This window comes from Pinus tabuliformis, chromosome 3_1 (genome assembly GCF_031772625.1).
Source record: "Pinus tabuliformis cultivar Carrire ecotype Pingquan chromosome 3_1, CPIR1, whole genome shotgun sequence".
NCBI classification, from domain to species: domain Eukaryota; kingdom Viridiplantae; phylum Streptophyta; class Pinopsida; order Pinales; family Pinaceae; genus Pinus; species Pinus tabuliformis.
In genome coordinates this window covers 681,786,004-681,808,799 of record NC_142301.1, presented here as the reverse complement: position 1 = coordinate 681,808,799, position 22,796 = coordinate 681,786,004, and the positions used below count along the sequence as shown (strand labels likewise).

At 40.3% G+C, this 22,796-nt stretch overlaps 1 protein-coding gene across 1 annotated transcript in view; it reads left to right on the top strand.

Moving 5' to 3' along the window:
- Positions 1-22,796, top strand: part of LOC149188933 (defensin-like protein) — a 170,550-nt gene that overhangs the window by 82,003 nt on the left and 65,751 nt on the right. The window contains exon 3 of the mRNA XM_089411731.1: positions 16,828-16,931. Within this exon, the coding sequence (XP_089267857.1) occupies positions 16,828-16,931 (104 nt within the window). The remainder of the gene's footprint in view (positions 1-16,827; positions 16,932-22,796) is intronic.

Sequence of the window (22,796 nt, the reverse complement as noted above, 5' to 3'; positions counted from 1 at the left end):
TTTCTTCTAGGAGAAATTCATCCCTGAGCTGCCAAATTTTAACAATAATATGAAACATATAGCTTTATTGCAATTGGAGTCATGACTCATTTCATACATTATGAATTCTGCTTCTATTCATATATTCTGCTTTTATCCCAGATTGACTGTAGCTGTCTATCCACAGATTGTCTCTGTGATGCCAACAAAGTAGTGCAAACCTTTTCATATCTAGGGCTCTTGTACCCTTTTGGCGCTTCATTAACTGCCTTAATCATTTGTTGCCAACAAGGAGAACACACCAAATTGAATGCTAGTCCATTTGCATACATGCAATGAGCTACATGTTCATCGACTGTGTCTCTACCTTGGTTTTTGAAAGTTGCTTCAAGAGGGCCTAGAGTGGGCTTTTATTAGTTGTGGCAACAAGCGTAGATGGCAATGGAGGCCTAGTTGTAGAGCTTTGCACAGGGTGTTTTCCCTTGTCAAACTTCCTATTAGCAACATCTTGCAAAGATGCATAGAATTTCATTTTTTCAGGATTCAAACCTTGGCCAAGTTTGCCATTTGCGTCTTTTGGCCCAGTGCATACTTGCACCTCTATGTTAGTTTGTCCAGTCAAATGGGCCTTCACTCTAGTATATGAGCCATTTTTGATATCTTGGCATTCATTGTACTTCCATTTATATTAACTACCTCTAGGGTTTTTTCCAATAATCTCCACATACTACCATAAAAGAGATTTTGGGTCTGTTTTGATGTTTTCCCCTTCACTTTGTCGTGATGGTTCCATTTCTATAGGTTGTAGCCTTGTAGGCTATAGTGTGTGTCTGCATATAAAATTCAAATTATAATTTATTATCAATACACAAAATTAAAAATTAAAATACATAAAAATTAAAACTTAAAACCCAATGACTTTGGTAACGTACGGAATAATAAAACATCAATTAAAAAATCCACCCAAAAATTTAAAGTTATAGACCACAATTCATGAAAGAGATTAGGGTACAACAAGTCAACCTAATATATTGACATCACAATACTAGTAGATTCCAACAGCGCTTATAACTGTATAGACATCAGTGTATTGAAATTTGAAACATCTAAACCTCTTTATGCATCTCAACAAGGACGTCATGGTTACAATCGTTGATGGACAAAATGTCAAAAACTTAAGGGAGTAGGAGAATTCCACAAAATCTTAGTTTAATTTATAACTATAACTAAGATTTATGTTAAAAATCATATAACCAAGATTTATGTTTGAAATCATATAACTAAGATTTATGTTTAAAATCTTAGTTTATAAGGAGAATTCCACAAAATTTAGGGAGTAGGCTTTACAAATTATAATTTATAACTGTAATAGGACTTATATAAAATTTATACAATTTTAAACATAAGTTTAATGTTAGTTTATGTAGCATTGGATGTGTTTCAGCGTTGAAATTTTGTGGAGATGCTAGAATACATGAGATCTCCAAAACCCAGAAATCGTTTCTGGAAATTCCGCCTAGATATGACTTAATTAGATTATTAACCAGTTTATTTCTGAAGTCTAAACTTAGGGAATATTTTTAATTAATCAGTATTAATTAAGTCAAGTCATGAATGATCTAGAAACTCACACGAATCGAATCCAAGATGATCCTAGCCATCGATTATGTTATAATCTTAGCCATTGGTGCTCCAAGAGAGGATTATAAGAGGAGGTTGATGTGGTAATGAAGAATACACTTTAGTAGTTTAATTTTCTTGGCAAATCAATTTCCAAAGAGCAACAACAGTTGCTGGAGAGCCAGAGATCGAAGCAATGAGAGAGGGGCAGAGATAGTGAAGTCGGAGGAAGGTTTTCAGATTTGGTGAGTGCATTTGCAAAGAGGCAAGAGAGCCACAAAGAGGTTGACGCTAGGGCAACGCAGTAACCTCTAGAGGCAAAGTCGATTTACTGGGAGAGATTGATGGTTTCAGTCCCAGAGTGTCGGAGAAGTATCTTTCTGGTCAGCAGAAGGTAGAACGACTTCATCAAAGTCCAGTGCGAGGCTAGACGTCCAACCAACTATGCAGAGTAGCGCAGAGGCTTAGAGGGCTGAAATTCTGAAGGCAAGTTGTGCCGGAGGATTGCTTGTGGGGTGAGGAAAATTCCTTTCCAGATTTTTGCTAGTATTTCTCTGTAGGATTACCAGTTTCGGCATCCAATTTTACTCAGATTATTTCATTGCTGCTTAATAATAAAATCCTCAGTTGTAGCACCGATTTTTCCAAGTTGGTTTTTTCTGGGGACTTTTGTCCAAAACTAACTGGGTTATTTTATGTGTGTGTGCTAGCATTTCTTCCAGCGTTTATTCTTCCACAATTTTATTTGTGTAGGTTGCAGTGTGATTTATTCAGTGTTTGTTGTAGCAAACAGTAAATAAATTGTTAAATTAAATTAACAGTTAGGAGAATAATTTCCAGTCGCTGCAATAGGATTCTAGTTTTCGGAATTTTCACATTTAATTTATAATTGTAACTAAGATTTATGTTTAAAATCTTAGTTTATAAGGAAAAATCCACAAAATTCAGGGAGTAGGATTTATAATTTATCACTGTAATAGGAATTAGGTATTAGGAGTTATTCAACGCAAATATCAAAATAGACAGGACATAAGTTATAACAGGTCTTAGGAAGTTAGAATAGATAAGTACATGTTGCTTTCGCCCACTTTCTGAGTCATGCTCCTTTCTGCGGTGGTTGCTCTGCCGCTTTCTGAAGCAGGGTGCCGAGTCCCTACAAAATTGTGAATGTTGTTGTTGCTTTGTCATTGTTCGAAGCAATGTGTCCACTGTCGACAAACTTTTGGAATGTTCCTCGCCTAGGCTGTTGCTCTATCGCTGTCTGAAGCAGGGTGCCAACAAAGTTGTGGAATAATGTAAGAAGAGAGATCACACTTCATTGGATTAACCAAGGTTGAAAACCTAAAACTTAAAATTCTAAATCGCTTTGCAATTTTACTTAAAATCCGTCGGATTCGTCTACCTAGTGCAGGATCCGTTTCCTCAGCCTACGATCCTTTTCTTGCAAGTATGGATCCACCACTTTGCCTCATCTTTCACGGATCCAGGGATTCTCGACCTCCCTGTGCAGGATCTTAGGATTGCAATGTTTACATTGGATTTTGTCATGTATGAGGGTATGGAACTAGCATTTAATCACTAGCACTGAGCCCTCTATGTACCTTGCTGTTAGTGGCATTGATTATTGAACTCCTCTATCATGACTCTAGTAAAAGTGTACCCATCACTCCAACAAAATATGGATTTGACATCTTAAGCTTTTTCTATCTTATTTTAATGCTTATATGGTGATACCAATGATGAGGAGACTTGATATAAGAGCAATCACAATGATAAATGAATCAATGATTGGATAAGGAGTGATTCCTAAAGCCTATTCACAAGAGAGACTCAATTAAGTAACTTGCTCGAGAAGCAAGGTGATGGGATCTCTAAGAAGGGCTACGAGGATATCTTGGCCTAGGGTTGGAGGATATGCCTTGACAAAGGGCTTCCTAGACTTAAGGATCCTTATGGAGAAATGGATTCTATGTAGTCCTTGTGGAATTTGAGTTATAAAGTTGCGGGATCACAGTGAACCTAGGTGGCCCCAAGCTAGGTCAAGGGTATGGAGTTGGTCGACCAAAGCGCTGCTTGACCTAATTAGGGAAGAAAATAGGATCAAAGAACTAATTTTCTTTTGAAATTTGAATGCAATGATGAATGATCCAAGTGAGGACGCTAACCCAAAATTAGCCTAGGGAGAGAAATGATCCTTAAGCTAGGGCTTGCGCTATCTTGAGATTCCATTTTCAGATTGTGCTTAAATTTGGAGGACCCCTTTAGAAGACCTCAACGTAGTTGTGGACCAATTTTCAAGGTGTTTGGATGGTTAGAAAAGATTTCGTGTGATGCCTTAGACTTTCTAGGGTTAGGCCTAGAATTGGGAAAAGTGAAGAAAAGAGAGGGAAATTTGACCACCAAAGGGATACGAGGATCAATGCCTTATTGCTTGGGCTTCATGGAGTCAAGATACACATAGATTGAGAATTTTCGTGTGTTAAGGAGCCCTAATTGATCTTTGCTAGCCTCTCCAAGGGCAACAATTAGGTCAATAGGAATGCATACTTCAAATTTGCCAAAGAGATGAAGTTTCGAGGTCTTTCAACCTTAAGAGGTGCCTCTAGGAATATTCACCCACTCTTCAAGTATAACACATGCATTAAATCACTTATTCAAGGTTCCCAGAGGAATTTCGCATTTATAACAATAACATGTAGTAAACCAGTAAAATAACAAGAATAACATCAAAATTCGACTTACATAAGACAAAGAGTATACCCATTCATCAACTTTGCATTAGAAAGAAGCTCCAAAGACTAGCGAAAATCCAAACATCATAGTGCAAGAAAGCTCCAAAAAGTTTACCTAGAAAAAAGTGCGAAAATCTCTCAAGAGATACTAATCCAATCCAAGTGATGATGATGAAAATGAATCATCTCACTAAAATTTATACAATCCTCTAAGGGATTTGAATGGCCTATTTGGACCAATAATGCCCCTAAAATAAAATAATGTGCATAATAACAATACTTTTGGTGACAAAGCCACCAAAATAGCTCAATAAAACAAGAAAACGCCTCTCAAGAGGGCAGAATGATCATTATAGTAAGTTTTTGGGCCTTTGAGGAGGCCTAATGAAGTCCTAGGGGTGCCATGATGTAAAACTGGACTTCAAACATAGTGGACAAGGGGTTGGCCCCTTGTTTTCCAAGCAAGAACCTGTGGTGCTCCCAGGTGGGTGTGGGGGAACAAGGACATTCTCATGGGTCTACAAGTGGATTGAAAATGCCTGTAGACCATCTACAAGGGCTAGAATAATGACATAAGCCTTCCTTCTGCAGCAGGAGACATCCTCTGGACCTTGGAACGTTTGCCAAGTGTATGGTGCATGCGTGGAGCCGACTGGGCATAGTGAACTAGGTGCATCATCCTCATCCAAAAGGTGGAACACGAGCGTTCAACGAGTGGTGTTGGGGATCCATGAAGTACTCTCTGCTATGGTGGAGGCCCATGTCTCTCTACGCTCACCCTACAAGTGCCAATGTGGCCCTCTGGAGGGCTAGGACCCCATATAGGGTGATCAAACCCAATTTGGAGACCCACCTACAATCCTACATAAGATCCAATGCGTCCCCTTGCTCTCCAATACAACAAATCATTAGAATAATCAAGTAAAAGAGCTTAGCAATCATGGAATCAATGGGGCACTTGTAGAGCCTCCAAAATGTATTCAAAACATCATCCATTTTCACCTTTATCGCCACCATTTCACTCACATGTTGCAACTCCATGACCATATAACCTTTCATTAGCCTCCATTTTTATAATTATATTGGTTACCTTTGTGTTTTCCAAAAGTTAATGATTTCTAGTATTATAAGTGAATTAAATGGTTAAAACTTAGAAAAATGACATATACTTGCTAATGCTTAAAAGTGGCTTGAGTTTCATGACATGTGTAGGTCATTTGGAAGCTTCCAAGGCACCCTTATGTGTCCTCCAATGCTCAAATTCGAATTCCCTTCAAGATATGGATAAAGATCAAAGAGGATATGTGTCTCACCATTACCTATTTGAGTTGTAACTCTATGAGATTTTCTAGGGATCTAGGGAGAGAATAATGGACCTCCATTAATGAGGTAGCTTCTTATGTTTTTGTATAAATAGGAGAGCCTCCTCCTTTCAAAGGCATGTGTAAAGTTGGGGAAATGCTCATGTTTTGAATATAGAATTTGGATTTGGCACCATGCTCATGAGTGATGTTCACTTTGATTTGGTTATGCTTGCATTTGGAGCCTCTCAACTTTCCATCTCTCATGCTTTTGGATTGGCCACCTACAATGTGTGAGATTTATTGTTTTTCATAGATTAAGATTTATTGTTTTCATAGATTAAGATTTATTTATTTCATATATTTTCCTTTGTGAGAGGTTAAGAGTGATTGTTTCTATTTGCTTTCTACCTAGAGGTTAAGAGCGATTGTTTTTATTTGCTTTCTATCTAGAAGTTAAGAGCAATTGTTTTTATTTTCTTTCATATCTTTTCCTGTGTGAGAGGTTAAGAGTGATTGTTTTTATTTGCTTTCTACCTAGAGGTTAAGAGCGATTGTTTTTATTTTCTTTCCTATCTAGAAGTTAAGAGCAATTGTTTTTATTTTCTTTCATATCTTTTCCTGTGTGAGAGGTTAAGAATGATTGTTTTTTCTTTCATTTCATGTAATTTCATTTTCGCGTGCTGTACTATAATTTCTTTTGAGTTGATTGTTGAATTAGAATAGGTGAATTTGGTTTGTTATTATTTGCTTTCGTAGTTAGGTTGATCTAAATTGAAAGTTAATTTCTAGCATATACAGTGCACTCACGCTTCGCAAGTTTTACGAAACCTTCGGGTTGACAATTAAATGATAGGTAATTAATTTACCTCAACAGCACTTCATGGTGGCACGTCTTTCCATAGTGGGCTTTGGCATGTATAGATATCTCCAAGCTCAATAAGGGGCTAATCAAGGATCCTATTAGGCAGTTTCAACCTTTAAAGGGGGTGACATGTCCATGTTACATCCCTCAAGTGGTAGGTGGCAAATGATATAACAATGGAACAGAGTGGGGTTCAGGGGATTCGTCTAGAGCCCATGTCATGGTACAAGGGTAGCTATAGTAAGGGAAGCCCATACATGGGTATGTGAGTGTAGGAGAGAGCAAATCGTGGTATATGAGTTACCCTAACCTTTGTTTTTTCAACCCTTCTTCATATGCCTTTTGCCTCTGATTGATTTTTCTTCATAATTGCTCGAGGCTCTAGGGGATGAGAGCATGATGTGTAGTATATGGCAATGAATACCCCCTTAAGGTGGGGCAGTTCATTGCCCACCAGGGGTTTGGACAATCATGGGTTCCTTAATGATGGAGGGGGCTCATCTAGAGCCCATAGGAACCAGGGTGATGGCCATGGATAATGGGTAGAGCTCATGTTTGGCTTTTGCCCACATGTTAAATATGTTTGTCACGACCATCTTTTGTATGTTGTGGTACATTTCTTGTTGAAAGTGGCCAAATTATGCTTTTTTTTTCTTTTTTTCTTTTTAGCTGCATCAACCTCCAGGCATCGTTCCAGGCGTGACCCAAGGTGTGGACAAGGGGAGGGGGAGGCTAACCCTATTTGGATCCAGTGGACACATGTGGACCCATATGGGAAAATATATGAATAGGGCTAAAATGAGTGGAAAGGGGTGATGATTGTGGTGTCGGGAAGCGGGACCACACAACCAAAGTTGGGATTTTCCTAGTGCCAACCCTAAGGCTAGTGGCTAGTAAAGGAGATCCCACTGGACTAGGATACAAGGCTAACCACGAAATCGGGTGGTGGAGGCAAGAGTAGAAACCTAACCCACTCTTTCTGCCGAATCCCCCCACCATTCCATGCCCCAAAGTGCTCATGACAAGTAATGAAAATTGGTCAACTATACCAATGAAAAACCATACCTTTGGGGTCGGGAGGCCCACCTTCAAACATACAATCACAACGAGTGGGCTAGGGACCACATGGATGGCTCAGGTGACGGAGATAATGGCACATCAAGCTATGTGGTGGTTGCAAGGGGCGGCTGATTGTCGGCTGGGAACCATATAGGAGAAAAATTTTCTCCTATATACACTACCCACATGTGGTGGGTAACATGGTTCATGCAACTTAGGTTTGGAACTAGCAATTAATGAAGAGCGCAAGCCCTTTATGTACTTCAATGTTCATAGCATTGATTGTTGAACTCCTTTGTCATGACCCTAGTAAAAATGTACCTATGTTAATTTTAGGTATGTTCTATGCTTAGAGCAATTTATTTCAATTTTCACAGTTAGCTCAATATCTTTTCCAGATTAGCAATCACATCAGCATTAAAGTAAATTGCAGATAGAACATAAACATCAATCGTAGAAGACAAGCCAAGACAAGAGGACACAAGATGTGGTGCTATCTAGTGACAAACCCTAATGTGGAGAAACCCTTGATCAATTCTTCTTATATGTTCTTCAATAGTTCAACAGAGAGAGAGAGAGAGAGATAATACATTTACAACAGAAGTCAACACTTTGAATTATTTAGATAAGAGCATAGATCATCTCTAAGAAGATGATACATGAGATCAATTGAAAACATGCTGCTTCAACTGATTCTCCAAGGTGGCTCCTTCACCTATCATTGTGTTGCATCTCGTCATCATGCTGCGCCTCACTGTGCTGCACCATGCTTCACCCATCATCACAATGCTGGACCTTATGCTGCACTGCTGTCTGTTGACACCTAATCCTCATGATTGGGTGAATTTATGTAAATAATTAAATTAGGAATGTGAACAGTCATCAGGAGATGAACTGAACAGTCACACCCTATTGTATATAACAAAGACATACCTGATGGAATAATAAGAATTAGTTTTTCTGCCTAATGGAGTTACTGCCTGGCCTGACATGGTATCAGAGCCAACTCCATTTTTAGCTCTCATGCTCCTTGTAACTCCTCTGTCTGTCTGCCATATTCCTTTTACCTGGCTCTCTGTCAGCTAGAAGGTGTCTGTCCATGAATGTTTGATGTTTTGCCAAATTCCATTTATAAAACCTGCGCCCTGCTCTTCTGAAGCGCTGTCCTATCCAGTGCTGTCCATACTGTCCTGTCCAGCGCTGTCCATACTGTCCTGAAAGAAGCGCTGTACGTTAAAATTTTTGTGAATGGTCTGACATTTGAACGCTGTGTATACCCTTCAATGCTGTTCATTCCATTGAACGCTGTCTATTGAAATCTAGCCGCCCTTACTCTGTTACGCCCCCGCCTGTCTGTCAGTGTGCGTTATTTTCCAACCTGCATTGGTTAGTCTTTTCACTGGTGCGTTTCAGTGGTTTCCATCCGGACATGCGTTTCATATTTTTCTAATGTGTGTTTCTTCATATTTCTTTATCAAGGCTCTCAATCTGCTATGATGGTTTTTCCTGTGCCCATTTCATTGCTAGCGCACCATTAAGTTGCAAATCACGCCATCATCGCACCATTAGTCTCTAGTTTGCATAGTCATTTTCGGTGCTGGATTTCCCTCTACGTTGATTTTTTTATGGATTATCAATTGAAGGTTGTAAACTTGAGTGATTGAATCTGGAGAAGGACCGCAGAGAGTTCTGTTCCAGTCAGAGGAGACTACCACCATAACTGGAGACCATCACTAGAGGAAGGCAGTTTGAGGAGCCTCGCCCTTCCCTTGCCCCATGCAGACATCCCTTGGCTTGGCCACTACCATACACATGGATGCATGGGTTACATGAACAACAAGCAGACTTGTTTCGGACTGTTCTAATATTCTTTCATATAATTGAACACTGTTGTAATATTTGAACGCTGGACATGGTATATCCTTTCAAATAATTAAACGCTGGCCTGACGTGGCCTAATATCCTTTCAAATAGTTGAAAGCATACATTTGAATGATGACAACAAATTTGTAGCAGAATATTTGGTGGAAGCAGAACGTCCATGATGCGTTGAGCCCTTTTAAAGAGGTCGTATACTGCGTATGCATTGAAAATTTGAATGTTTTTATTGGTAGCCGTGTACATTTTGAAAGTCATTTTCTTTCTGTGTATTGAAGTTGTGATGGCAGTGATTCAATTGGTACATGAAAACCTTATGTTAGAAGTTTTAGTGGACAATAATACCCTTTGAGAATGCCCTTTTGAGTACATTTTTACTGTATATTGGCAGAAGTATTCTATTCTATTAGCAAAAGTTTTTTTTACAGAATGCATTCAATCATATCCATGGTAGGAATAGTTCTCATTGGCAAGGAGAACTATCTTGAATGGTCCCGGATGATAAAACACACCCTCATCTTCAATGAGTTGTGGAAAGGAGTGTGTGTCGGAGAAGGAGACAATGACCCAGTACAGCCTACCTCAGACAAAGAGCTCGTCATTTGGGAAAACAAGAACAGCAAAGCTTATGCATTAATCACAACATCTGTAAATGAAGAGGTGAGTCGCCATATTTCGTCATATTCAACTGCCTTTGAAGCTTTACAAAAGCTGAAAGAACTCTATGACTCACATTCTGCACTTGAAGTCGTTCAACTCATGATTAAACTCTTCACTCTTGAACTGCAAAATAATGATCCTCTTGCTCTTGCATCTGAAGTAAAGTCTATAATGCATGATATAAAATCCACTAAGGTTGAATTGGATATTCCTCTTATTGCTTTTCTCAAGGCACTTTATCCTACTTACTCCAATTATCTTGAGTCATTGCAAGCAAATGGAAATCTCAAAGATATAACCTTTGACTCTTGTGAAAAAGTTTGCTGAAGGAGAGAAAGCTTTTGGAAAGAAGACAACCCCTGAATCTTCTGAAGAGACTGTGTGCCTTGCTCATAAAGAAAAGCATCCTGCTCAAGATTCTACAAGAGGAAGAGGTGGACGAAGAGGAAGAGGAAGATATTTCAGAGGCAGGGGGGCAGACATTCTCAAGGAGAAAAGGCATATTTGCACTGCATTCGCTGCAAAAGAAATGGATCACATGATGCCTCTACATGCAAGCTACCATGGGACAAAATTCAGCAGAAAAGAAACCAACAGAAAGGTAAAACTGATGATACAGACAAAGGTAAAGCACCTGAATCCGCTCACTATGTTGAGGCACAATGTAACATTGGAGTAAATGAAGATTTGTTTAATGCTTCACTTGCTTCATGGAAAAATGATTGGTTGCTTGATTCAGGAGCAACCTGCCACATGACTCATAGAAAAGATTTTTTTGAAGATTTCACTGACAATGTTGATGGAGCAGTATACTTTGCAGATCAATAAAAAATCAAGCCATCAGGGCTTGGCACAATCAGGCTTAAACTGCCTGGTCTTCTAGACTTTCTTCTGGATCATGTTCTATATCTCCCATAACTCAAGAGAAACTTGCTGTCCTTGGTCCACATCCGCCAGCAAGGTCACTCCATTCATATGTTTGATGGCAAGCTTGAGGTAAGAAAAGCATCTGACCACTCACTTGTCATGAGGGGAATAGAAGAAGAAAGGCTTCTCAAACTGCAAGGAACATCTGCTCATGCACAACATTTCTCATACAATTCTCATCATGAAGAAGGTACACTTCCATCAAGTTTATTATGGCATGCTAGATTTGGACATTTGAACTATGACAGTCTCCGCTTATTGAAGAAAAATGGTGTTGCTGGTTTGCCTACAATTCCTAGAAAACTTAAGCAATGTGATGCTTGCATTCTATGAAAGCATAGCAAACAGTCTTTTCATGATTCACATTCAAGAGCACATAGGAAACTTGAACTCATTCATTCAGATTTATGTGGTCCAATGCCTGTTTCTTCTACAAATGGAAATAAATATATCATGACGTTTATTGGTGACTACACCAAAATGTGTTGGGTTTATTTATTGAAGAACAAATCTGATGCTTTTCAAACATTCAAGAATTTTCATAAATGGATTGAAAATGATGCACAATCTCATATTGGGTCTATTCGCACTGATAATGGAAAAGAATACACATCAAATGAATTTGAAAACTATCTTCGCCAACATGGGATCAAACATCAAACAACTGTGCCTTATAAACCCCAACAGAATGGTGTAGCTGAAAGAATGAATAGAACAATCTTGAATATGGTACGATCCATGCTTTTCTTCAAAAATGTAAAGATAATGTTTTGGGCTGATGCTGTTCTATGTGTTGCATATATAAAGAATAGATGTCCATCTAATGCTATAAGAAACAAGACTCCTTGAATTGTGGTATGGACATGTTCCTTCGGTAAAACATCTCAGGGTCTTTGGTTCCACCTGTTATGCTTTGATACCAAAGGTACATAGAAACAAACTTGGTGCTAGAAGTCGTAGGTGTATCTTCCTGGGGTATTCAAACACCTCCAAAGCATACCGCCTCTATGATGAAGTAAATAAAAAGTTTGTTGTATCTAGAGATGTAATTTTTCTTGAATCATCCAAAACTGACAATGTTGTTGAGCGGCAACTTGATCGCTTGGATAGATTCGCAAAAACAAAATCATTTCAAGAATTCGATAATCAGATTCCACATCTTGAAGGGGGGATTCCTATACTAGATCAACATGTGGAATCTTCTTCTGAAGAACACTCTCCCCGCATGAAACTCCAACAACGGATGATGCTTTAAGTGATGTAATTGATAGAATTGGGAGACTCAATCTTGATTCAGTCCCAACTCAATCAACAGAGCAGCCTGGACCATCTCAGAAAGGTCCCCCAAAGTGGCTGACAAAGACACTTGAAAGTGTTCATCCTGATGAAATTGGAAAAGCAGGAACCAGAAATTCAAACCGACAAAATGGAGGTGATGTAGATGACTCTAATTCACCTGTTGATATGGATGTTTCTTATGATTGTGAATTGAACTTGTCTACAGATTTTGAACCAACTTCATTGAAAGAAGCTGCCTCTCATGATGAATGGAAAGAAGCGATGCAAAAGGAGTATGATGCCCTCATAAAGAACGACACTTGGAAGCTGGTTGATCCTCCATTTGGAACCAAACCAATTGGTTGCAAGTGGGTCTACAAGAACAAGTATAAAGCTGATGGCTCACTTGACAAGCACAAAGCTAGGCTTGTGGCAAAAGGTTTTGCACAGAAGGAAGGGGTCGATTATGAGGAGACTTTTGCCCCCACAGCAAAATGGGCCACCATCCGGACACTCTTTGCACTAGCAGCTCAGAACGGTTGGAAAGTCCATCAAATGGATGTAAAAACTGCTTTCTTGAATGGAGATCTAAAAGAGAATGTTTTTATGTCCCAGCCTGAAGGATTTGCTGTGAAAGGAAATGAACATAAAGTATGCAAACTTGTGAAGTCCTTGTATGGCCTCAAACAAGCACCGCGAGCCTGGTATGAAAAACTAACTGAGCATCTTCTGAAACTCAATTTCAATCATTTTGAACTTGATGATGCAACTTTATTTGTCAAGAAAGTTGGAAAAATAGTTGTATATCTTGTGGTATATGTAGATGATCTTTTAATGACAAGGAACAATGAAAGCTACATTGCATCCGTAAAGAAGGAATTGGGGAAAAGTTTTGAAATGACTGATTTGGGCTATGTTCATTACTATCTTGGCATTGAAGTAACCCAACATCCAAAGTCCATATTTCTTTCTCAAAAGAAATACATTGGAGATTTGTTGAACAGGTTTGGCATGACAGAGTGCAATCCTCTTACTACTCCAATGGAACAAAACTTAAAGCTGACATCTATTGAAGGAAAGGATTTTGAGGATGCAACAAAGTATAGACAGCTTGTAGGAAGTCTCAACTACCTAACAACTACCAGACCAGACATTTCATTTGCTGTTGGAATCCTCTCCAGGTTTATGCAAAAGCCTTGTGAGGGACATTGGTCTGCTGCAAAAAGAGTTCTAAAGTACTTGAAGGGAACTCAAGACTTTGGAATCAAGTACACATAGGTGGATGACTTTAGCTTGATCGGATACTCTGATTCAGACTTCAGATGGAGACAAAGAAACTGGGGTATCTACTTTAGGATATGCTATGAGTCTTGGATCAGGAGCTGTCTCCTGGAGATCACGCAAACAATTAGTTCCAGCAGATTCCACAATAGAAGCAGAATACGTGGCAACAGCTGAAGCAACAAAAGAAATTGTGTGGCTCAGGAAAATTCTTGAAGATTTGCAGGTAAAACAAGTACAATCAACTCCACTCATGATTGACAACACCTCTGCAATAAAGTTGGCCAAGAATCCAAAGTTCCATGATCGAACAAAGCACATCAATACTAAATATCATCTGATATGACATGATGTTGAGGCCAAAACAATCCATCTCCGTCATTGTTCCACAAATGAGCAAATTGCAGACATCTTCACCAAAGCGCTTGGAAGAGAAAAGCTTGAAAGATTCAGAATGATGCTTGGACTCACCAACATCCCTTCAAATTAAGGGGGGGAATGTTGACACCTAATCCTCATGATTGGGTGAATTTATGTAAATAATTAAATTAGGAATGTGAACAGTCATCAGGAGATGAACTGAACAGTCACACCCTATTGTATGTAACAAAGACATACCTGATGGAATAATAAGAATCAGTTTTTCTGCCTAATGGAGTTACTGCCTGGCCTGACACTGTCCCATGTGCCATTGTTGCACCATGCTAGCCACTGCTGTCCTATGTGGCATACTCCTATCCTACTGTTAGTGACATGGCCATTCCATGTTTGCTTGCTGTCCCATTATTTTGCTACTGTCCCATTACAGCTTGCTATACCTTGTTGCTGTCCCAATAGCTTTGCCATACCTTGCTGCTGTCCCATGTGTCTTAGCAGCACCATGTAGCCCAACTGTCCCATTTACTAGCACTGCTGTACAATGTCATTGCAGTCCCATCATTGTGCTGTCCCATTGAACATTGTTGTACCATGCCCTAGGACCCTCATCCATTAGCATCCTCATTGCCAAAATACCATCGGCTGCATAATACAACTCACTGTTCAAGGTCCACTCCTATGCTGCCACGTAGGCCTAGTTAGGGCATCATTACAGTCCCATATCCAACCTTCAATTCTGTTGTTGAGGAGTGTGGTTGCCCTTTGTTAGGAGGCTGACCCTTCTTACTGCGGTTCAGGGCAGTCTAGCCCTCTTTAACAGCCTCGACCTGCCTGTAATTACTGCGACACCCTACAACAAGACTGTGTAGGGTTGCAACTGCCCTTCCATGGATTTGCACTCCTCCAAAGTGCCCTAAAATCAGTCCTATGATTGTGGCTCTTCCAACAAGGGAACTCGACCCTCCTTTACCCTGAAACAGGCCTTAAACTAACTGCTATTAGCCCTTAAACTTACCTCAGAGATACGTTGTCCATACAACCCTTCCACGTTGTCTAGGGCAACCTCCTAATGTTGCGGCTAGGACATGTTATTATCCTCCTTGACTGTGTCTTTTTAGGGAACAGTTTATAAGGCTATAGGCCTCCTTCTTGACTACGTAGAGACCAACGTATAGATTAGGGCTCCTTCTTGATAACGTTAGGGCTTCTCTTCATGACTGCATCCTCTAGATTAGGGCAACATATTTCTTCTTCTTGACTGCGGCTAGGTAATGCGTAGAAGCTAGGGCTAGGATTGCGGATAGGGCTGATTGTTAAGCCTCCTTTCCTCTTGCGTCTTAGGGATGCTTCCTCCTAGATTTCTCTCACACTAAAACCCAAGACAAGTGGAGATAAATCAAGAGAGAAGTGTGTGTGAAATGACTCTCAAGTCATCTCCTTTTATACTAAAACGTTGAGCACATGTGTGGGTTATTTGGTTGCTGGCCGACCTTGACGAATTGTCTTATAACACAAATAAATTCATAACTCCATGAATACTTATTGGAATTGGATGATCTTTAGATCAATCCTACACCTCTCGATGAGAGGGATCCAAGAAAAATATCAGCTGCCATAAATAAGATGACCCACATGGAGTTTGGCCCTGGTTGCCAATTTCAACAATCCATCACTCAAACAAAATCTCGATTTGACATGTTAAGGATTTTCTATCTTATTTTCATTCTTAGAGAGTGATATTGATGATGAGAATCCCAATATAGGCAATGATTTTGATAATATATAGGTATTTGTTGTAGCATGATTTGTTTGGACTCTAGAGGCCATCTAGAGCCTCTTTGTTGATGTATTTTGGTTCAGAGATGGATTGCACGCAATGCTATTTTCATTATATGCACCTTTACTTGCTATATATGTGATAAACTTGGCATATTTGTGTATAATGGTTTGGATTCATATGGATGCACATGAATATATATGGTTTTTTTTTCAAAATTTGTATATTTATATGTTTTTTGGTTGACCTTTTTTTTTCATTTTTTTTGCCCGGTACCAGGTTTTGGGTTGACTGGTTTGATGACCGGTCCAGTTCTGATAATGTTGCTCTTATCACGATATTTTCTTGTTACTTTTTTCACAGCTGATCCGTTTCCATGCAAATTAGATTACTTGCCTGCTACCTTATGCAGGGTATTTTTATTTTAGAATTGCATTTCTGTTCTATGTCAATTGCTAATAGCAAAGGAAAAAGAGCAATCAAGAGAATCTTCATTTGTGATATATTCTAGACATCTATATGCCTAGGGAACAGATGGTAGACAAGTATGGTACAAGTTATCTAGTAAGATTTAGGTGTGATATGTGACATTGTATCAATTTCTGCAATATTTATAACCAGAACAATGTAATGTTCAATGTTCAATGTGAAATGTAAGTCTTCTTGTTAAAAATCATTGATGTATGTGTAGAGAGACAATTTAAATGGAATGAGACCAACAGTTACAAAGTCTCCATAGCTAGAGTCTAGACATCGTCAGCAATTTGGTGTGACCAGTGCAATGCTGCAATTTTCATTTGACTAGTCTAGAGTGAGTGTGAATCATAAACTATTGCTGTTTCTAACATTGCAAAATATCCATAATTATGCTTCAGGTCAATGTAATGTACATGCCTTATTTAGATTCTAGTCATATATTCTTGGTATAGTCATGATAAATATGGTTTAGCTGCCAAGTACTAATTGTAATGTTCAGAAAATGGAACTTAACCTTTGAATATTCTCAGTTACTTCTATGCGGGGTAATCATGGTCTGTTTTGGTTGCAGTGGGTTTGTTATGAATTATCTTCACTCTTACATTGTGTCACCAGGTGTAGAAGATTGCAATGAAATCTGCTACAAGGATCCTGTTATAAAGGACCATCCATGGAGTGCTTATATTGATCGTTCTCCAGGGCAGGATGATAACTCTGTGGTACATTATCTTTCAACTATTTTTTTCTTTCGAGATTTTTCCTAATTGAAGATTGTTCTTTGAATTTATTTTACTCTGAAAAATATATTTAATAATGGATCCATTAGTTATAATATGGATAAACTAGGCAATGATCAGCCTTTAGCTAAGATGGTTTTCATTTTGCTTGATTTTACTTTAGACATCATACATGAATTGCTAAGTGGCCTTCTGTTTTACTTGAACTCATTAAATTTGATTGGTTGCTGTTGAAGAGGGATTTCACACCAGGTGGTTGGTTTATAATGACAATTAAATGAGTAAGTGAAAGGATATGTGTGATGTGAAATAAACTGAAGAGAGAACAATCATACGAAAATTCACGAAAACAGAAATGACATTAAGCCTTGTGAAAATTTCAAGTCTGAAATCTTATTGCAGCGACTGGAATTAATTCTTCTAATTGTTAATTAATTTAACAATTTATTTACTATGGCAAAATATCGAATAAATCACACTGCAACCTTCACAAATAAAACTTCGGAAAATAATAGCACTGGAAATTGAGAAATATGCTAACACACACAAAAAATTTGTCACTTATTTTTGGACAAAAGTCCTTGGAAAAAGCCAACTTGAGAAAACAGGTGCAGCAGCTGAGGGTTTTTATTATTATGCAATAGTGAAATTCTGAGTACAATCTATGGATGCCCAAGTGGCAATCCAAACAACAAAATAATCTGGCCGAAATATTTGTGAGGCAAATACCTCAACACCATGCTTGATCCTGCTCCGACAACTGACAAATCTGGCCAGTCGTATAGCCTCTGCGTGAGCTTCTGCGCGGTGCTTGCGCAGACCCCAACTCGCTAAGTCCGGAACTTCAACGAAAAATGATGTCCTCGCTGACTCTGCCTTTGGGAGAAATTCGCTTGGCCTCCTGGAGAATTTTCGGAACAACAACAGCGTAATTTCTCTCTCCTTCAGCAAAATCGATCTCCCTCTGAAGCCTTATGTGTTGCCTTTGCGCAACTCCATTGAGAAATACGACCCTCCTACTGCTGACTCTCCGGATCTGGAAAATTTTTCCTCAAGACTCACCGTCCTTGCCCGTCTCTGTCTCTGCTTCCCTTTTGAAGCTCGAACTCTTCTGGCAACAACTGCTATCTGGAAAAATCAAACTCTATAAGGAAATCGATCTCTGTGTATATGTTCTCCATCTACCCATTGACTTCTTCTTATAATCTTTTGTCGATCTGTGTGGGTTTCTAAAGAAGTCTCAACTTTCTCAATTAATACTGATTAATTAGCCACTTTTCCTAAGTTTAGACTTAAGAAATATTTAAAAATAGGCTAATCATCTAATTGAGACACTTCTAGGTGGAATTTCTAGAAACGATTTATGGGTTATGGAGAACTCTTATGTTTTAGCCTCTCCACAAAGTTTCGAGACTAGAACACTTCTGATGCTACAAAAACTAACACTCCATCTTAGCAAGGAAAGTGTTCTAGTGCTGCACCACTGCTACAACCCCCTGTCTCTATATCACCCTCTGTCGCGTTGCTGATGTCTGGGTACTGTGACTGCCTGCCACTACCCACCAACCACTGCGCAACTCTGATGTTGCATCCATGCTGCTGCTGACACTGTTATACCGCTGCCAACTCTACATCTGCACTACAACTCCCTCTCATTTGTTGTTGCTGCAACTGCAATGTTGATTTTGGGTAGCATTGGATGTGCTCTAGCTTCGAAATTTTGTGGAGGGGCTAGAATACATGAGATCTCCAAGACCCAGAAGTTGTTTGGAGAAATTCCACTCGGATGAGGAGTTATTAAAATAATTAAATTTTTAATGGGATCCTAAACCTAAACTTAGGAAAATAAAAATATTAATGGTTGTTAATAAGAATATGGGTGAGAAACTTCTAAGTGACGATGATCAAGTTTGTTTTAATCTTAGCCGTTGATTAGGGACTTAATCTCTGCTGTTGATTCATCAATGGGAAAAGTATAAGAACAGGCTTGAGGGTCAGTTGGAGATACACCATATTGATCAATTAGTTCGATTTTTTTGGGGCGTGGTTTGCTGAGAAAATCAAATAGGTGATTTGAGTTGCAGTGAGAGGGGTAGTAGCAGAGAGTTGGATCGGAAGGGAGTTCCAAGCCAACGAGTACCAGGCAGAGAGGCAACAGTAGCATCAGAGAGGTAGCGCAGAGGCCTACGCAGCCCAAGAAGGGGCTCACGCAGAGCTGACGCAGGCCAAGAGGGTTCTTGCAGTGGCAGTGCGAGATAATCGTTGGAAGTTCGAGATTTTGCTGGGAGTTTGATGTTCTGAGCCGGGAGGGCTGAAGTCGAAGCTCCTGAGAGAAAATTGATCCAACAGAGAAGTGACACAGTCTCCCAGAGGCAAGACGCTGGCCCACACAAAGCAAATTGTGCTGGGATTTTCGCAGTGCTTGTCGGAGTCAGCCATTTAGTGGATTAGTTGTGACTTAGAGAACGAGGTAAACTCTCGAATGTATTTCTTGTTGTCGATTTTTCTCTGAAAGGTTAGCCGGTGTGAGAGGCAACCTATTGTACTCGGATTCTGCTTGCTTAATAATATGAACCCTCTATATGCTGCACCAGTGTTCCCTCATTGGGTTTTTCCGGGGACGTGTTGTCCAAAAATAACGGTGTCCCTTGTGTGTTTGTCTCGTATCTATTTCAGTTTATGATCTGTATGTCAGTGTAGTCTGCAGTAGTGTTTTTCATCAGTGTTAAATAATTAAATAACTTGTTGAATGTAAAAACAAGTAGGAGATGATAAACCAGTGATTGTAGTAGGATTTCTGATGTGTAGATTCATAAATTTTCACATGGTATCAAAGCATTGCAAGTCATAAGACACTGATGCCATCAACCGGATGATTCAGCAAATCTGTTGCAAAGAGGCAACTGCCTCGAGTGACAATGTTGTTCTAGAGCGAGAAACGCAGAAGGGAGAGTGACACAGTGTAGAAGAGGCTCACACAGTGTCTGTGTTAGTACTCTGAGCTAAGAGAGGGTGACGCAGTAGCTAGGAGGTGCCCACACAGTGATTGTGTCAACTTTCTGGACCAGCGAAGAAGCAGAGAGGGGTAGATCGGGTTCATGCAGAGCCATGTCATCTTTCTGAGCCTGGAAGGAGTGACGCAGAGGCCAGGAGGAGCTAATCTAGCTCACGCAGTGACTACACAGAGCCCAAGGATTTCAGATTCTCCAGTTGCTGGGATAAAGGGAGCAATGCAGATCGAATTTGAGGAGCTAGTGGGATGCTGTTGCTGTTGGCATAGAACAGTGTCTAAGGAGACAGAGCCGAGGTAGAGGGAGTCACTGCCTTGACATATTTATAGCCAAAGAAATCTAGATTCGGGTTGCAGCAACAAAGGAGGATTGTAGAGGAGTGATTCGACATTTGGCTGGAGGATTTCCGTGAAGGAAATCAGGACTCAAAGGGACTCTAGAGGAGCTTGTTCCTTAGAGGGTTTCTAACGCCGAAGAAATCCAGATCCAAGTCTTGCTGGATTAACAACAGGAGAGGGAGAAGAGAACCAATCCTATATTTATTGAGCATAGATGGATGTAAATGGACTGAGGGATCAAGACAGATTGGATGGAGCATCCAATTTTGTCATCTGGAAGGCTAGGATCCTGGCAGTGCTAGACAAGAATCGCATCAAGGACTATGCCTTGAAGGTGGTTGTTGTTCCGGTCGATGCTGATCCACTGTAGAAGTACGAGGAGGCCTAGGCAAAGGCTAAATGCATGCTTCTAGACGGGGTCAAACTCAAAGGTCATGTGGTCCCATAGATTGCTGAGAAGAACACTGCAAGGGAGATGTGGGAAACGTTGACCGCCTTGTACTAGGGGACTTCCGTTCAACGAAAGATGTTATTGGAGAATCAATTGAGATAGTACCAGATGCAAAAGGGAGAAGAGATTGATCCCTTCCTTCTCAGGTTGCAAGGGATTTGAGACCAGTTGACTTCCGTGGGGTCTACACTAGATCTTGAGTTCATGGTCAGCACTGCCCTAAATGCAGTCACCGAAGACTGGGAGACATTTGTCCAGAGTATCTTGGGCAGAGCTTCTCTCCCTATTTGCGAGGGAATGTGGGCATCTCTTCGACAGGAAGAGATCAGGAGGCTGACCAAGGCAGGAAGTAGCGGCAAAGGAGCCCAGGTCAAGAAGGAGGAGGAGGATGCAACTCTCGCATCATTGGGACAACATGGGCAATAGAAAAGGAAGAAAAAGGATATAACCAAGGTCAAATGCTTCAGGTGTGGTGAACTAGGACATTTTTCCACTCCGCCCCAGAAGAAGGGCAAGGAAGAGGCTTCTGACTCGAAGGTTGCTCTAGCGAAGGTTGACAAGGAGGATGATGATGAGGATTGTGCCATGAGTTCTCATGCACCTCTGGAGAAGAGGTGGGGTGACATAGAGCTGTAGTCGGGAGGACTACACAAAGGGGCAGGATCTTTGAGGTGCCCAAACTCTTGGATCACATATGGCTACGTGAGCCCTTAACGACAGTAGCAAAATGACGGGTGTCGGTTGGAGCAAGGTGTGATGGAGCAACAATGGCAGAGCTAGAGTGCCAAAGTCTGAAGCAACGCAGTGGATGTTGTAGCAGTGCGAGAGGCACAATGCATATTGCAGCAGAGAGTCAGCACATATTAGCAGCAAAGGTGGCTTCAGCATCACGAGGTATCCATACTAACCAGCATGTCAGTTTTTGGGTGAGGTTTCAGTTACTTACTTCTCAATAACTGAGTTGCAGTGCAACAGTTAGCAGTGGCAGTGCTATGGGCAACATGATGCAACATTTTGAGAGGGAGCTGCAGTACAGATGTAGCAGTGACAGTGGCAGAGTCATGGGCAGCAGTACAGGATGCAGCAGTGCAGTGGATGAAGGGCAGCAGGCCAAGCATTAGCAACACAGAGGATCGATGCAGTGGATTAGTGTAATACTTCTATTGAGAAGTATTGCTAGAGCACATTCCTCGCTAAGAGGGAGTGTTGATTTTGGGTAGCATCGGATGTGCTCTAACTCCGAAATTTTGAGGGGACTAGAACACATGAGATCTCCAAGACCCAGAAATCGTTTGGAGAAATTCCACCCGGATGAGGAGTTATTAAAATAATTAATATTTTTAATGGGTTCCTAAGTCTAAATTTAGGAAAATAAAAATATTAATTGGTGTTAATAAGAATATGGTTGAGAAACTTCTAAGTGACTAGGATCAAGTCTGTTTTAATCTTAGCCGTTGATTAGGGACTTAATCTCGACCGTTGATTCATCAACAGGAAAAGTATAAGAGGAGGCTTGAGGGTCAGTTGGAGATACACCATATTGATCAGTCAGTTCGATTTTTCTAGGGCGTGGTTTGCTGAGAAAATCGAATAAGTGATCTGAGTTGCAGTGAGAGGGGCAGTAGCAGAGAGTTGGATCGGAAGGGAGTTCTGAGCCAATGAGTACCGGGCAGAGAGGCAGCGCAGAGGCCTATGCAGCCTAGGAAGGCGCTTATGCAGAGTTGACGCAGGCCAAGAGGGTTCTTGCTGTGGCAGTGCGAGATAATCGTCGGAAGTTCGAGATTTTGCTAGGAGTTTGATATTCTGAGCCAGGAGGATTGAAGTCGAAGCTCCTAAGAGCAAATCGATCCAGCAGAGAAGTGACGTAGTCTCTTGGAGGCAAAACGCTGGCCCACTCAAAGCAGATTGTGCTAGGATTTTCGCAGTGCTTGCCGGAGTTAGACATTCAGTGGATCAATTGTGACTTAGAGAACGAGGTAAACCCTCGTATGTATTTCTTGCTGTCGATATTTCTCTGAAAGGTTAGCCGGTGTGAGAGGCAACCTGT